The following is a 17932-nucleotide window of genomic DNA, read 5'->3' on the forward strand; positions in this document are numbered from 1 at the left end:
GAAATTGTAAACTTTTTAAAGGTTGCATATTATTGCCGTTGGTGGATTATTATCATTAACATAATTATTCCCCTTAAGCCGGCTACTTAGTTGTTTCCAGCCACTGGAAACAATAGTTTGTAACTGGCAAGCTTACTGAAGAGTGCATTAGGTTGAAGAAAGTGCATTCTCATTTTAGACTATTCCACTCTTCCTCCTTTCCTTAGAGTCCTCTGTCAAATAACAAAAATATGTTGAGGTATACTGTTATCAAAATGTAAAGGTTTATTGTTGGTGGCCCCAGAATTCAAGTTCAAGGTCAAGAAAAAGTCACTTGGTGAAACAAAAACTAGTAAAGGTTGAAACAGGATGTGTATTATATTTGCTGCTGGTAAAAACCATTTGGGTTTCTCAGGGCCGGAGGATGCACCCAAAGTCGTGGAATAAAGACTCCCTGTTTGCCAAGAGCAGCCATTTGGCTTGAAGATTTTGAGTATGTGGCAAAACAGTATTTTTAAACAGCAGAACAAACACTAATAAATTATGGGGTAGGATGACTAATTCCCATGAAGTTTTAAGATGAACAAGGCTTCAGGGAAATTTCACACTGTCAGCGGCTGCCTGAAAATACATTCTCCAGTCCTCTAGGTGATGGGTTGGGCCACCTGGTAAATACTTTAGAATTTGCAGGCCACATAGTTCTCTGCTGCATATTATTTTCTGTTTGGTTGTTTTTGCTTGTTTTCTGATCTTTAAAAACGTCAACACCATAGTGGGCTCTCAGGCCCTGCCATAGTTTACCCCTCTCTAGATGGTCCATTCACATTTTCCTCTGCCTCCTGGGGATCTTCATTGCTTATATCTGAGAAACATGGGATTAGCTGTTTCCCAAGCCTCCTTCATGAAAATTAACTGTGTCTTCTGGCAGAATAGACTATGGTGATAGACAGAAATTTTGACCTATGTTGAAGCCTGTCTGCATTAATTGTGTTAATAGAACTGGTGAGAGTCAAGAAAGGAAAGAGGGGGACTGAAGTTCAAAATTGGTTACCCCCAGGAAATTGTGCTGTCTCCAGAATATGGGTGTTACTTATGTAGGGTTCATGGCGGCATCATCTCCATGGTGCTAAAGGCAAAGCCCTAAAAGTCACCATACACCTGTTTTTCCTCATCTCAATACTCAGTTTGTAACCAAGTCCTGTAATTTTACCTCCTATATAATTCTGCCCTGTTTCTCTATCACACTCTAAAAGGGCCTTGTTATTGAATGTTCTCTAATTAACTAAGACTCTGCTTATTCCTGCCTATCCCCCATGCCCAGCAAACCTGTGCCTTATTACTGCTATTAGGACATTTATCTCAGAATTTTCTTTCTTTCTTTTTTTCCCCCATGTCTTTACCTTCAGCCAGTCTCTGAGTCCCTGTGCTCACCCTCTGCAGGCTCAGTGGCATATTTATTGCAGTATCTGTTCCCTATCAGAATGTTGGGAACATAGACTGTATTTAACAAAATTTGGTTCAGTGAATGGGTGACTACCCAGGTGTTTTTAGTGGAGTAGGGAGCTATCCCCATTATGTTGGGTCTTGCCTTGTCAAGGTTCTGAGCATTTCTATTCACATTTTATTAATAAAAGTCAAAGCCAAATATCTCATAAGCGAGCTTATTGAAATTTCTAAATTGTACAATGACATCTATTTCAGAAATTACCTCTAATAGAAGCTCACATATCCCATGGGTAGAGTTTCCTTAGAAGACTTCTGATCTGAATTTGAAAATCTGTATTCCAAGTCCTTCTGTCTAGAAGATCACTTATCTAATCAAGAAGAATTTTCTCCTTTAGATATTTTACTATAAATAATCTCATACGGCATCCAGACTGACAGCTGCTAGGAAAGGAAAGGCTGGGTGTTGGGATATGGGTGATACCAAGTCCTCTTTCCCACTGATGGCTGATCAGCTGTATGCCCAAAGCATTACAATTCAATTAGATATTCTTCACAGTTTTATCTCTTCTGTATAACTCTAGGTTTTATTCTTCTGTGTATAAATGTTTAACTGACCATTTCTCCTGAGATATTTGCTTCAATATTCTACAGCCGCCCTTGGTGGTGTGGCTCAGTGGATTGAGTGCCAGCCTGCAGATTTAAAGGTCACTGGTTTGATTCCCATCAGGACACAGGCCTGGGTTACCGGCCAGATCCCGTTGTGAGCGTGCCAGAGGCTACCAATGGCACATCAATGTTTCTCTCCCTCTCTTTCTCCCTCCTCTCCCCTCTCTCTAAAAAACTAAATAAATATTCAACAGTGATGAGTGCCTGGGACATGTCTTTCATGAAGATGACTTGTGTTCTGAATATTGCAAATCTTCACCCAGACAGTTTCAGGCCACCCTAGGTGCCTGTTTAGTAGTGTATTTTAACTAATATCCAAACTGGCAGTTTTCTTTTTATTAACATTTTTTTTCTGAGCCTTGTGTAGATAAAACTAATGAAAAGAAAACAAAACTGTTAAGATATTAAGGCCATGTTAATATCAGTGTTAAGACAATAAAGCCTGTTGACAGGAGGGTCTATTTTCCTCTGCCCTTCTGTATGTGTGACCTCCCCCAGATTCCCAAGACGCAGCCACTTCTATGAGATTCTTAAGTTATCACCTGTGCGTTTCATATACTAATATCTATATTCCTTGATTTTAAATGTAGACGGTGTTTACTTTTTTCCTTGAAAGATGAAAAGAAATTTGTAATCTCATTGCTTCCCTCATTCCCTTCCATTTTGATTTACACATGCACTCACTTTGACATTGCTAAAGCTTATGTCACATTCTCTTTTGTAACTATAATAACTATTATATAAGTGTATATTATATTGTTTTAAACATACAAATACTGTTATCTACGGAACCGTTTAGTTCGGTGAGGAGTCACGTTCGGGAGGGTATATAATGCTGTTTAAATCCATGAAAGGAGAGTGACAGCAGTGTCAATACCTAAGAGATTCTCGTAACTAAGTTTAGCCTTTTCACTTATTCCTCTGGGTAGTTATTAAAATTTTATTGCTGGTTCCTTTTCCTATGTTTAGCATAAAATTTTTTTCATCCAATTTCAGTTGGTACTTAGCCATATTTGTTTGCCTTGCCATCTCGTACCAGTGTGGTTGGAAATGTTAGACATGAGCTAGGAATTTAAAATCCTCAGCTTTTGGCTTACTCAAATTTTTAGTATTTGGCATAAAAATTGCTGAATGAAGCTGTTTTAGACAATTACATCTTGTATCTCCTACCAGGATTGGAACTGCCAACTATTTTTTCCTTCTATACCAAGATTTCATAAAATAGAATAAATATAGTAATAACTCTCTTTAACCACTAAATCAAGAAATTCTCCTTAGAGGGTACCCTCAGGCTTGAAAGAAATTTTAAGAAGGGGCCTCAGCCTATTTTATGCAGCAGCAGCAGCAGCAACTCTTATAGTCTTAGGAAGATTTTTTTTTTAAACATTTTCTTCTTTTGGATAAACCCAATTTGCTTTGGCTCATTTAGAATTGATTGCTGCCACCCTTTCCTTGTAGGCCACGTGTTATTTTTGTTCCCTGCAGCCTCCTGTTTAGATGTGCCCTTGACTTAGCATGGGAAGCAGCACAGCTTTTGAGAGTGGCTGCTGTGGGTTTTCCTTCCTGTTCTCTTAGGGAACACTAAAAGGGCAAAGAACTTTAAGGTCTTTGTCTCAAATGCTCGTCTAGTCCATAACAGTCTAATCTCAGTGTACGGCCAATGTCCTTAAGTAAGCCCTTTGGAAGAATAAGGCTTTTGTGGACTTTACCTGTTGTAGATTTTATCATGAGCTTATAAATGTTTCTAATACTGGTTTTCACTTAAACACAAACAGAAGTATAGATGATGGAAGTTATTTTTTTCCCTTTTTAACAGCTATTTAGCTTGCTTTATTCTTCTTAACATTGCAACATTCAGATAAATGTTAAATTAGTAATAGTGCTCAGGTATATTGATATCTATATAATCCAGAAGTTTTTCTTTTCATAAGTAGTCAACACTAGAAACAAAGGGAATTTTTTATCCCTTTTCTTTAATGTACTAAAAATGTACCAGCATTGGGAACTGGGCAGTTTTGATCTTGAATGTGCTAAGTGTTTGTACCCTTCTCCAAAGGTGCTCTTAACTGGTCATAATGGAAGGTTGATTGTCCTGAAATGTGTCATTTGCAGGCATGTATTTAAAAGCACTTCAGAGACAGTATCTGACTATAAGGAATTCAGTAAGCCCATTGAGAAGCTTTATAGCAAGTTTTAAAATACAGTGCTTTTTAACATTTGCAGTATAAACCATAGTGTATTTTTAAAAGTATAAGCCTGATAAGTGAAATGAATTTGATAAGAAAGCAGATTTTTCTCTTTTATTGGAGAATGCCTAAGGCCATAATAACTTGTACTTATAGTCAGTAGGATGTGATTTTAAAATTTCTAACACTATTTTAAATTAGTTCACATCATACTATTTAATTTATCTCTGGAAGGCAGTATTAACTATTTAGAAATCCTAGGTTTTAAAGTATCAATCATGTACTCTGCCTAAACATGACAAGGAAAATAATTTAACCTTTTACATTTTCAGATTCATCAGTCCAGTCAAAAGCTTTTGAACATCAGACGGTGAACTGTGTACATAATTCTTTAAAACCTGTATGCAATAACATAGAAATAGGATTTATTCACATTATGTTACTAGCATGAGACTGCCTAAAACTTGGCACAGCAGTCATTGATTAGCAGACAGCTACTTCGTCCACTTGACAGGTATTACTGGTAACCTGGTGTGTGTCAGGTGTTGTGCTAAAACTGGCTTTTAAAATGACTTCATGAAATTATTCTGCTTTTAAAGTTAATTACCAAATTGTATATTTGTCACTTTGGAAGGAGTTAATTACCTTAAGTGACAATTTATAAAACGTTAGGAGGATCTAATTCAGGTAAGAACCTCCCTGGCTAAAGTTATATGGCACTGAGTTAAAGGTTTGTAAAATAAAGATAATGCTTATGATGTTTATGATAGAGATACAGTTAAAGAGGATTTTTAAAATCTAAATGAGAAATCAGAAAGCCCTTCTGAGATTTCTGAATGTCTGAAATTTCTGTATACTTTTGTTGATGACTAAAATTTCTGAGAACAGTTTTGATTCAATGTTAAATGGATTGTTCATAGTTACATATTCTCTACATGTATAGATTTCACATGTCCTGTTTCATGATTTGAAGAACTGTACTTATTTTTAAGTTAAGGTATTTAAAAAATTTATTGATTGATTTTAGAGAGAGGGGAAAAAGAGAAACATCACTGTGTTGGTCCACTTGTTTATTCATTTATTGGTTGATTCTTGTATGTGCTCTGACAGGGATCGAACCCACAACCTTGGCTTATCGGGATGATGCTCTAAGTGAGCTACCCAGCTGGGGTGTAAATTAAGGTTTTTAATATAAACACTGAAACCTGAATTGTACACATCTCCATTGTAACTTGTCTTTTGATCTTTTATGTGCAGGATATTCACTTCAGTCTTTTAAAGTAAAAAGCATGCTACATTTACAGAGATTGAGTCAGGCATTGTTTCTCATTTTTTATTCCTTACATTATTAGTTTCTTCATTCCTGGATTTCGTACTGATGTCAGAGATTATTAATCAAGTAGAAACAGGTAAAGACCTTTGAAAATTCAAAACAGGGACAGTATTTTGATGACTAAGTCACTAGTCATTTTTTTTCCACTCACTATTGTCTCTTCCCTTTCCTAGTCAGTTAAACCAGAAAGGGGTAAGTTTTTCAAATAGATATTTTAGTAACTGGAATATGTGAGTCACTTTACACCTGGACACAGCTAAATAGCCCACTGAACAGCAACTACATTCTGTGCTCCATCCTTTCATAGAATATTGGTACTTTGAAGAACTTTGATAGTATCCAATGCAGAATGGAAGAAATAGTCCAAGGAGCTTAAATGAGTTGATCGAGGTCATGTAACTCAGTAGACTGTAGGACATCACAATGGACTGAGCGTATATACTACTTAGTTTCTCAGAAATGAATCTGTGAACCAGATAGTGGTTGGTGTGTGGAAATGAAGACCTCTGGACTAAGTCAGAGCTGGACTACATAGCGCCTTTATGCCATATGAAGAATTTTAATCTGTATTATAAGAGCAATGAAAAGATTTAAGAAGGAAGGGATTTAAGAAGAGGACAGCATGGTCAGTGTTCCATTTTTAAAAGATCAGTCTGTCCTTACTTGAAAATGTTGGGGTGGAAATAGGTTAGATTGGACAAGGGGTGATAATTGGGGTGCTACTGCAGAGGTCTAGCTTGAATTAGGGCGATGAAGTGGGTGTCAAACAGGGAGAGGTTGAACGAAGGTGTAAGGTAGTGCCCGGTTCAGGGAAGAGAGGAGTCCTGCCTGCGGTACCTTGGTTGCTGACATGGTGGACGGAGTCCATTAGATGGCGGTGCCATTTTTCTTAGAGGGCCATCTCATGGTGTGGCAGGAAGATCATGAATTGCAATTTAGATCCCTTATATTTAAGAGTCTGCAAACAGTTCGTTCTTACATAAAGCCAGAACTGAGAGGAGAAATCAGAGGTAAAGATGTGAATTTGATTAGGGCGGTGACTCTAAACAAGGTTCTCCAGGGAAAGAATATAGAGCGAATAGTGGCCGAGTGTGGAAGGGGAGGGACAAGTTCACTGGTGTTCATGCAGTGCACGTCCAAAAGGGTCGGATAAATGTGGCTGTGGTCCAGCCATCTCCCTCCCGTTGCCACACTGAATATAAGCAAAAGTGACCGGACAGAAAATGCATGCATCAATAAGGATTATTTCCTGAGCCCAGGGAAGTGCCACTCAACTGCTAGGAAGTAGCTTTGTTATAAAGAATATTTGTAACATTTTTAGTTTGTGAGATTTTGCCTAAATTCCACATCAACTTTAGACTTGTATTATTTGTAACAGTTTTCTTATTTAAAAAATTATAAGTTTTTCCATAAAATTCTGCAAAATCTTTAATACTGTAAAGTCACTAGGAACCTCCAATGGGCCTATTTATAATCTTCTTCACTTGGGTGTCTCATACAATTTCTCAAACTTAACATTTGAAATTTAATTCCATCCTTACCCTGACAAAGCATTTGGACAAAGGGTCTCTACACTGAGTCATGTAATTCAAAGATTTTTTATCAACTGAGGCATGCTTTGCAAGAAGCAGATCTCCACTTTGTAAGTCATCAACTCTCATTTAAATTCCTAGCCAGGTTTCAAAATGTGCTTTTTCTCTGGTCTTTTCTATCAAGCCACAAAGCTCAGAGCTGCTTTAATTCTTAATTCACTCTAACCCACTACACTAATTCCACAATTGATTATGATTATATTTCTTCCTCCAAAATCTACCTCTAGTCTGTCCACTTCTCTCTTGTCTTCCACTATCATTTGCAGTGGTTCAGGCTGCCACCATCTCTGGCTTAAATAACCACAGTACCCTTCTAACTTTCCCCTGCTTCCCTTCTTGCTCTGCCCTCTTTCTGAGCCATTCTTCACAGAGTTGACTTAGTTGGTTTCTTAAAGGAAATTACTAGACTGTTCAGCTCCTTTGCTCAGAACCTGTACATGATTTCTACTCTGTAAGTATTGACTCTTACTTAGGTTCCTAGACAGGTTTCACAAGGACCTGTGATGCCATCGGTTCAGCTTAGCAGTGGATTCATAAGGGCTTAGAGATTCATACAGGGTGCTCCACACTTGCATTCCTCTTGGGTGAGAAGCATCAGAGAGCACAAAAAAAATCAAATACAACATCAATGGGTGTTGGGCCCAAATCTCAGTTCTCTCATGTATTGACTGTCAAACTTTGGCTTTTTTTGTTTGTTTGTTTTTTGCTTGCTCTCCAACCAGGTAGGCTGTGATGGGGATTAAATGACAGAGTGACTATAAGGCACCTAACACAAAGGAAATGCCTAAAAATGATTCTGATCCTTGTCTGCTTACCATATTTATCCTCAGGATGACGTTATCAAAGGGACCTTGCCAAATTTTAGGACCACTTTATATCAACTTAGAAACTGTGTAGTATTATACATGCAAGCTTTTGAAAAGAAACAATTGATTAACATACTGACCAGGGTTTTTTAATGGCTTCTTTTGTGAAAGTAAGGAGAGAAAAATGATTCTGCTTCTGAGGCAAAGGTAAATATTATAAAGAATATAGTTTTCTCTAGTTTTTGTTTGATCTTTTTATTCTCTCTAAAGACACAGTCTTAGAGAATGTGGACTACTTCAAAAACAGAATAGAAGCACTCATATTGACACATGGGGAGACCTTTACAGGTTTCTGTTTACCCAGGGATATATATTTTTAGAGCCCTAGATAACAATATCAAGAGTAGAATTGGGAGGCAGCCTTCCATATTGAAGTGCTAGAATAAAATCTTAGGTCACAATGATTTCACACAAATAAATGTTAGTTTGGCCCATGAAAGACAGGGACTGTGTTTCAATTTACTTTCTGTTGTCAGTGTTTTATGTTTTAATCGTGTCATAGGCATTGGGTTAAAAACTTGTTACATTTACCATCATACTCAAAGAAATTTTTAGGCTCAAGCAGAACAAATCAATCAGTATATTTATATAGCTCTTCTTCCCTGGTCTGGATGGAGCAATGGTACATTTTTTTCTTTATTTCCATAAAGAATTGTCAAAAGCACCAGATACAAAGACAATAGTTTGCTTTTGTTTATTTTCTCCTCCCCCTTTTTTTCTAGGATTATGACAGTTTTTTTGAATCAAAGGAAAGCAACACAGTCTTTTCATTCTTAGGCCTGAAATCACGGTTGGCATCAAAGGTAGGTAAATCTTTTCTTGTTTTAAAATTTGTCTTTTTTTGCCCTCTTGGCAAAGTTGGTTAGAGCATCATCCTGCTATGTCAAGGTTGTGGGTTTGATCCCCAGTCAGGGTACATACAAGAAGCCACCGACAATGCATAAGTAGGAGGAGCATCAGGTCATTGCTTTTCTCTCTCTCTCTTTTCTCTCTCTCTCCCTTCCTCTCTCTCTCTAAAATTGATAAATAACATTTTTTTAAATTTATTTTTCTTTAGTTGTTGTTAATTGTTCTCAGTTGGGGTTGAGGGTATTAGAGGAATGCATATATACCCTGAATATTCAGCTTTCACTTTCTTGAATGCACAATTAGAGACTGCCAGTGTAAACACAAAAAGAAGCCTAGTTTTTCTTTCCAGTTCTCAATTGTTGTTGTATATTAGAGTTTTTTATTTATAATTTAATTTATTTATCATCTATATCCCCTTCTTCTAAGAAGAATTTAAGGTAGCAAAAAGTAGTAGGTACTTTCAGTTTTTAAATGCAAGTTTACTTACTTTATTTTTTTTTAAATCTATATTTTATTGATTATGCTATTATAGTTGTCCCATTTCCCCCCTTCATTCCCCTCCACCCTGCACGTCTTCTCCCACCCACTTTCCCCCCTTTAGTTCATGTCCATGGGTCATAAGTTCTTTAGCTTCTACATTTCCCATACTATTCTTGCCCTCCCCCTGTCTATTTTCTACCTACCATCTATGCTACTTATTCTCTGTACCTTTTCCCCCTCTCTCCTCCTCCCACTCCCCTGTTGCTAACCCTCCATGTGATCTCCATTTCTGTGATTCTGTTCCTGTTCTAGTTGTTTGCTTAGTTTCTTTTGGTTTTGTTTTAGGTGTGGTTGTTAATAATTGTGAGTTTGCTGTCATTTTACTATTCATGTTTTTTATCTTCTTTTTCTTAGATAAGTCCCTTTAACATTTCATATAGTAAGGGCTTGGTGATGATGAATTCCTTTAACTTGACCTTATCTCAGAAGCACTTTATCTGCCCTTCCATTCTAAATGAAAGCTTTGCTGGATAGAGCAATCTGGGATGTAGGTCCTTGCCTTTCATGACTTGGAATACTTCTTTCCAGCCCCTTCTTGCCTGTAAGGTCTCTTTTGAGAAATCAGCTGACAGTCTGATGGGAACTCTTTTGTAGGTTACTATCTCTTATGTCTTGCTGCTTCTAGGATTCTCTCCTTCATTTTTATCTTGGCTAATGTAATTATGATGTGCCTTGGTGTGTTCCTCCTTGGGTCCAACTTCTTTGGGACTCTCGGAGCTTCCTGGACTTCCTGGAAGCCTATTTCCTTTGCCAGAGTGGGGAAGTTCTCCTTTATGATTTGTTCAAATAAGTTTTCCACTTTTTGCTCTTCCTCTCCCCCTTCTGGTACCCCTATCATTCGGATGTTGGAACGTTTAAAGATGTCCTGGAGGTTCCTAAGCCTCTCCTCATTTTTTTGAATTGTTGTTCCTTCTTTTCTGTTTGGTTCTTTCTTTCTTCCTTCTGGTCCACTCCATTGGTTTGAGTCCCAGTTTTCTTCCCATCACTATTGGTTCTCTGTGCATTTCTCTTCATTTCACTTAGTGTAGCCTTCATTTGTTCATCTAATTTGTGACCAAAATCAACCAATTCTGTGAGCATCCTGATCACCAGTGCTTTGAACTGTGCATCTGATACATTGGCTGTCTCAGTCGTTCAATTATATTTGCTCTGGTGATCTGTTCTTCTGTTTGGGCCCTTTTTTTGCGGGGGGGGTCTGGTCACACCTGTTACATATGAGGGGCAGAGCCTTAGGTGTTCACCAGGGCCAGGCAACCCAGTCACTGGTTTGTGACACTTTATGTGGGGGCAGAGTCTGAGAGGGAACAATGGAGCTTGCACCCCTCTCCGTTGGATTTCAATCCCTTCCACCATTACCCCCAAGCAAACATGACCTTTCTGGTGCTGATTCCCATGTGGGTGGGCTTGTGTACCTTCCATGACCCTGTGGCTTTCTCCAACAAACTCTCCTGTGAGGCTGGGAGTCACTCCTTGCACCTCAACCCCCACACGTGTCCCCAGTCGGTGCCTTGAAGCTCTATTTCCCGGCACTGGGACCCTGGGTTGCTTGGTCTGTCTCGCTCCCCAGCCTCACTGGGTTCATCTGTGTGCAAATGTGGGACTGCCTGGTCAGCCAGCCTCCTTGCGCGCCGTATCTCACTTCACGATCGCCACCTCACTGGCTCTGCCCATTGCCAGCCCGTGCCCGGGGTCTGCCTGCTTCTGTTTTGTGCGCCTGGTGCCACTGCTTTTTGTGCTGCAAACCCTCTCTGCCCGGCTGCCTGACTCCACCCTGCCTACCAGTCTGGATGAATGTGTCTATTTTAACTCCTTAGTTGTTGGACCTTCATACAGATCAATTTTCTGTCAGTTCTGGTTGTTATTTTGTTCTTCAATTGTTGCCCTTATTTTTGTTGTGGGAGGATGCACAGTGTGTCTACCTACGACTCCATCTAGGCCAAAAGTTCTAAAGTGTCATTTTTAACACTGAATTGAAAGTGCCTTGCTGGGATCTTTGATGTCTGTAAGTAATAGGTCTTTTTGAGGCTATCTCAGAGTTGTACCATTTCCGGAACACCTATGGGAAGGAAGGCAGGGGCTATCAATGATAAAAGTTATTCAACAGGCCCTGTAGTTTATAACCAATGTGAAATCATGCTTTTGTTTTACATCAGTCAGTCTACAGATGGTTGTGGGCGGTTTCCATGTACATGTTTTAAATAGAGGCAAAACCCACACATATAATATTAAAAGGTTTTTAAGACTATTTTTATAAAGATGGAACACTGGAATACTTGCTAGGAAAATTATAGTATTTTATAACATGTTTCATCTAAGAATATTAAATAGTCCAGATTTATCTTCAAAGAACTGGAAAAAAAACTGAAGTAGAAGTAATCTAATGGATGCATAAACCCAGTGGTCATCATTGTCTCTGCAAAAACCTTCAAAAAGTACCATGTGTGCCTGCCTTCTTTGCTCTTATTTTCCTCTTCCTTAGAGACTGTGGGCTGATTATTCTACTCTTCATGTGTTTTTCTTTATCCTCACCTGAGGACATTGTTTCATTGCTCTTTTTAGAGAGAGAGAGGGAGACAGAAACAGTGATATGAGAGACAAACATCAATTGGTTGCCTACTCATAGGCCCCCCCAATCAGGGAAGGAACCCACAACCTGTGGATGTGCCCTGACCAGGAATCGAACCTGTGACCCTTTGGTCTAAGGAATGATGCTCCAACCAACTAAGTCACACTGGCCAAGGCTGACTGTTCCACTCTTTAAAAATATTTATTCTCTCAGAAATTTCTCAAGAAACCTGTGACCTATAAAATATGCATTCTCACATGACTTGTGGTCATCGTGTTAAAGTTGGTTTTGATAGTGTTGACATTGCCTTGATTTTAGCAGACCATTCCAAAGGCAGTGAGGGCTCCAGGCACACCTACCCTTCAGCCCACCGTGTGCAGGTGCTTATGTCAGGCATACCTGAGCAGGAGCACATGGAAGCAGGGTGGAAGTGCATGGTGTGGCTCGTGCCACCCATGTCATGAACCGTTTGGGGCCCTAAAGGGTTAGTGGCAACTCATACTACATTCATCTCCATAGGAGAGAAGAAAAGGTATCTTTCAGAGCATTTCCCCCCTTTCTAGTTACTTGTTTTTTGCCTCGGTGGTAATTCATTATACAGTCTGTACACGAAGGCCTGGGCAGAGCATTCACAGGTGTAATGCACTAAAAGACGGAAGCCCCTTTTCTTATCTCCTTTCCTACCCTCTCTACAGTACACAGAGCTAAACAACAGGGCTAGAAAGCCTGCCAGGGAACATAGGAAGACACCCTTAGCATCTGTAATTGCTCTGACACAGTGAGGACAGATGGTAGGAAAAGAACATTCTCCGGGCCCAGAGGGCACAGGTGCAGTGCACACTCTAGCAGTTCTCAGAGGCACACAGGGCAGGTAGGAGGTCACTAAATGATGGCCTGCAGGCCGCACTGGCTCTGGATGAGTTTGTCTGCACAAGAATTTTTTAAAGAATTTAAATGAGTTGTTAGTATTTAAAATAACTGATTTCCCACTTTTCTCGAAAAGTTGAAAGGTATGAAAACCCGGGGGAAACCCACTGTCTTCTCTTGCTGTCTAGAGCCAGCAGTGTTTGGCCCACCGTGGTGCCTACTTAAGAAAAAGGAAACCTTGTCTCCAGTGACTTTCAGGTAGAAAACCATCCAGTTTGCTCTTTTAACAGACTCAAAGCAGGGACTAAAGTAGAAGTTTCTGCTTTCAGAATGCTGCCGTTTGGGAGTGATAGCAACTGGTAAACCTGGGCCCTGACCAGCCAGGGCTGGAGCAGCCTGGAGGCCCCTACGCCAAGGGTCTGTTCAGTGGTTGAATCATGGAGCCATCCTGGGGAGTGGGGCAGCAGCTGTTTACCAGGAGGCATGGCCATGCAGTGCTGTTCTTCCCCTCGGGTCACCCCCCGCCGGCCCTCAGAAGGCGGTGACCCCCACACGCCCCACTCACCCAGGTGCAAGTGGAACAGTATCTTTGAGAGGCTGAACCCAGGATTTGTTCTTATCAATCACACAGGGGTGATTTATCGTGATTCCCAAAATCTCTGTTCCTAACATTTAAAATTTCACTGACGGTGAATTTTCTTGTTAACACAGTGCAATAACTGACTTTTTTTTTTTAATGAATAGGCAGAACCTTAGAGAAGACAAGTGGAAGATGATGGAGATGCATTTTGGAGCACCCTCTGGTACTCAGCACACACCTGCTTACCTAGTGCATCACTGTGACAAAAGCCACATTCATCATCAGTAACTTTGCTTGCATTTGGAAAAGGTGTTTTTGGAAGACGTGGGTGTAATGGGATTGCATGATTGCTTTAAACCAAATCAGAACTGTTTTGGGTTTTTCCTTATTTTCAGAATTGCCTGCAGTTGCCTCACTCACCTGGAGGTACTATACCCTGTTACAGGTGTGTTCCTTAATGACTGAAAGATAAATAAGTGGCACCATCAGAGAGAAAATGCTGGATCTGCCCTAGGTTATAGTTGATGCCAGTATTGCCTGCTTCTCTTTAAGCTGCCTGGATTGTATCCTTAAAATTAGTCTGCTGGGCTATTAAAATGTATTGATCAAAAAGAAAAAAAAGCTGGTTGATAAAGGGATGAAGATTTCTGCTACAGAATCACAAATGTCACTATTCTAGTGCTTTGTGATAGCAACTACAGAAAAAAGTTGGATGTTCTAGCCTCCTTCTGGTAATGTAAACCTTACCCCTTTAAAACCTCCAAGCTCCTACACGTTTCCAGAAATCACTATTACAACAGTGTGTTCAGAACCAAGGTATAGGGACGGAAATAATTGCTATTTTGGAAAATAGATGCTGTTTTATCTCTTGCAAGGGGAATGTTTCATCTAAATGCATAAGACTGCTTAAAAGATATATTTTTTAAGAGCTGCACTAATTAGATAGTAAATTTATAAGGAAAGTATCTGACTCATACCTGAAGGCATTTTGAGCTCTAGCAACTTATACGTAAGTACACACATCAGTATATTTTTAAACGCAGCTACCCTAACAGCTGCTTACTCTATTTTGTGAAGGGATTATATTTTTTTTTAAAAAGGAAGATCTTGGTTGGATATATTTTATGAACCCCTGATGAGGCATATCAAAAGATACTAATATTGCTGCACAATTTAATTTTTTTCCTGTCTTACTTTCCATTGGTTCTCTAACTTTGCTAGTTTATGTTTCTGGCCAATGCATAGTCCCAGATTTTTCAGAGTAATGTGGACACATGTTCTCACTCTGTAGATAAGCTCAGTGAGTTTTCAGAGCAGCATTCATGAGAAAGGGGCTGTTGGAGATAAATCTGAATTATACTTGGCATGTAAAACCTTTACTCCCTTTGGAGTGGATGCTTATAAACACTGAACATGTCAATTGTATTAGGGCAGAGGCTACTTTTATGCTTCCTTGTCCCTGTTTACATTTTCTACAGTTTTCAGTTGCCAAACATGGGAACAGTCTTGATTGACTAGGGATCAACTATCAGAGGATTGCCTAAAATGTTCTGCTATTCTCAGCATCGTGATGCTAGACCTGCCATTTAGATTATGAGTAGGAAGTTTATGAGAAATTGAAAGAACAGAAGTGTTAAAGCCCTGTCTCGTATGTTCTCTCACCCTTCAACTTGCTGAATGTGGACTTGCTAAAAGCTAAAGCCGAAATCCCAGCCTGAGACTTGCAGCCCAGAACTACAACCAGAAGCAAAGTATGCCACAGACTTCTACTTGGCTGGAACAGATACATGATCGGCAGTTTTTTGTCTGAGGAAAGCTGTTGTGAAATCATGGGTATTACTGCTTAGTTGGCATTAAATAAGATCCAGGTCAAATTCCATTAGATAAATCCCAGGGACTATCCAGGAATTTTTTTTAACTGGATAATGTGTCTGAGTATACGAGTCTTCTGATAAGACAGAATTTCTTTTTAAGCTACAGCAATTAAAGTTTTTTAAATTACAGTAGTGATCTAATTTATGTTGTCTACTCTTGCCAGTGAACACCAAGAACCAACTTGTGAAGACTGAGGGTTTGTAAGTTAAATTCTGGGGTCATAGGATCAATGCAATACTTGCTAAACAAAGATTTTTCTGAAAACTTTTGAATGACTGTGGCTATGGTAGACCCAGGGTGATTCTCCTAAACAGACTAGATGATAGTAGTGCTAAATTACTACAACAGTTACACACTGTCTACCCCTCACCTCACTTTTTTTTTTTAAATCAGCAAAGAAATAGGAGAGATCAGCATCAGCCGGTGCTGTACTTGTTCTGAGTGAGCTAGAAGCATACCCAGGCCCTGCAGAGTTCTGAGGGGTTGCGCTCTGGGACCACACTGTCATCAGAGAATATTGTGTCCTTCCTCTCACTGTTTTACCAGATAAATTTCAAACATGTAATGATTTTCATGTTCCCTTCTTTAACTAGCCACCTTTAGATTCAGGTAATCACAGTCTTAACAGCCTAGGAAGGAAAGTGGCTGAGAATTGCAGGCATAGGTGTAATTTCAAGGGCATTTCAAGACAGAATCTTTATTTCCTGTAGGACACTTGTTGGGACCAAGGAAATGTGCTGCCAGAAGTCAAAGTATGCCGTTTCAAACTTAGCTAAAATACAGAGTGCCATCCTGCTAGGTGTATGCAGACCAGAAGCAAATTTAGTTGGGGAAGTACTTGTTTTTTCTAAATTCTGGTGTTCTACTAAAATCAAAGAGGAGAAAAGGAAGATTTTTTTTCCTCAGAATTTAATATATTTTAGATTTGTTTCTGTTTTATAGATTTATTCAACATCCCATGTAGATGTTTTTGTATTACATGAATTTATAATGAACTAAACCTATTTTTTCCTCTGTCATTGAAAGGTACCAAAGTCTCCTTTTGTTTCGTTTGTTTTGGTTTTTTAAAATTTGATTTTGCTGTAGAGGGTTTTGCTTTTCTTAGAAATGCTTTTCATTTAGCAGTTTTTCTTAAGTGTCAGGGCCCACCTCGATTTACACAATTGTTATTTTTACATTTCACTTTGTATGAGATTGTTCTAAAGGCATTGGTGACGTCTCAGATTTTATATTCATTATTAAAGAGGAATAAATTCCAGAAAACACATCTTCTGAAAATGGAGTGTTTGTTCCCTGCCATTTCTTACACCTTTTCTAATTTTAGCCCTGTGTGTGGCTGAAACCTTCCTGTTGAGTTGGGGTTTCCACTCCCATTTGGGGGCCCCATAGCTGCAGATCCATTGTAAAAATGCAGACGTGTCATTGGACCATTTGAGGAGATGTGGGCTGTGTGTGTGTGCGCGTGCGCGTGCATGTGTGTGTTGGGAAGTGACCACAGAATCATCGCAGACAGCAACCAGGGCCAAGAATGGCATCAAGTCACTGGTCCTTTGGTTGGTTTGACTAATGACTGTGGTTTCCTGAGTATACTGAATCCCCAGGCTGCTGGATTTGTCCTCCCCCCTGGGGGCAGAAACTAAGTGCAGGGTAGCTGCCACCCTCAATAGGGGGGCCCCCTTTGGTGCAGCCATCTCTGAAAGCAGAAGAAAACATTTCTGAAGGCAGCGTCCAAAGTTGATCTCATCACTGAACTGCTTCCAACCTTGAACACCAAGACAGGGGGAGGGTGAAGGAGGAGATAAAAGAGAACAGGCTGTAAGTTTGTGGAATGTGCTGAAGTGTAAAACCAAATAAGCCACCCACTTGTAACCCTGACTTTCAAAGTTTTCCCAGTTCTCCCAGAAATGCAGGTCAGGTTAGTTTAGTCATCTTTTCAATCATCCCTCAGAATGTTATGGGCACTGTCTGAGCCAGGACAATAGTCTCCACACTGAAGGATGAGAGAAACAGAGAAGCAAAAACTGCAGTCACGGCGGAGTGGTGAGAGTTGATGTCAGTGCGTGGCGCTCCAGGCGATGGGCATTATCTGAAAGGTGATGGATAATCTTTTTCTGTGTTTGTTACAACCACTCCAATTTAAAACTATATCATATATGCAATGGAACATATATGCATACACATATTATATATATATATTGCTGCATGTAAAGAGTGATAAACCTGTGTGCTGCCACCAGCTTACTGCCTTTCCATTCAAGCACCGTGAGCTCTCCTCCGACCCCAGCCAATCCTAGTTTGACAGCAGAGCCCCTCTCCTGGGCTCTTTGTTGATCATAGCCTTTCTGTCCTTTTAAATTTTACCTCTATGTATGTATCCTTAAATAATAATAAAATTAAACTATTCTTTTCACTTATTTTGTATGTCCATTGCAATTGGGTATTGTCATTTTGAAACAAGTACCCTAGTTGTTTATTTTCACTAATAAGTTTTATTTCACTGTATGGCTGTGTCACAATTTTTCCCTTCTGTTGCTGGATGTTGAACTGCATCTTTTAAACAGAAAAGGAAATGTTACTATGAACATTT

At 39.5% G+C, this 17932-nt stretch overlaps 1 protein-coding gene across 1 annotated transcript in view; it reads left to right on the plus strand.

The window, feature by feature from the left end:
- Positions 1-16610, plus strand: part of SH3BGRL2 (SH3 domain binding glutamate rich protein like 2) — a 62325-nt gene extending 45715 nt beyond the window's left edge. The window contains exons 3-4 of the mRNA XM_045843514.1: positions 8791-8871; positions 13635-16610. Coding sequence (XP_045699470.1) covers positions 8791-8871; positions 13635-13646 — 93 coding nt within the window. The 3' untranslated portion in view covers positions 13647-16610. The remainder of the gene's footprint in view (positions 1-8790; positions 8872-13634) is intronic.
- The last annotated feature ends 1322 nt before the right edge of the window (positions 16611-17932 follow it).

The sequence above is a fragment of the Phyllostomus hastatus genome, unplaced genomic scaffold, assembly GCF_019186645.2.
Source record: "Phyllostomus hastatus isolate PE091 unplaced genomic scaffold, TTU_PhHast_1.1 phas_contig_40, whole genome shotgun sequence".
In the NCBI taxonomy this organism is placed as follows: domain Eukaryota; kingdom Metazoa; phylum Chordata; class Mammalia; order Chiroptera; family Phyllostomidae; genus Phyllostomus; species Phyllostomus hastatus.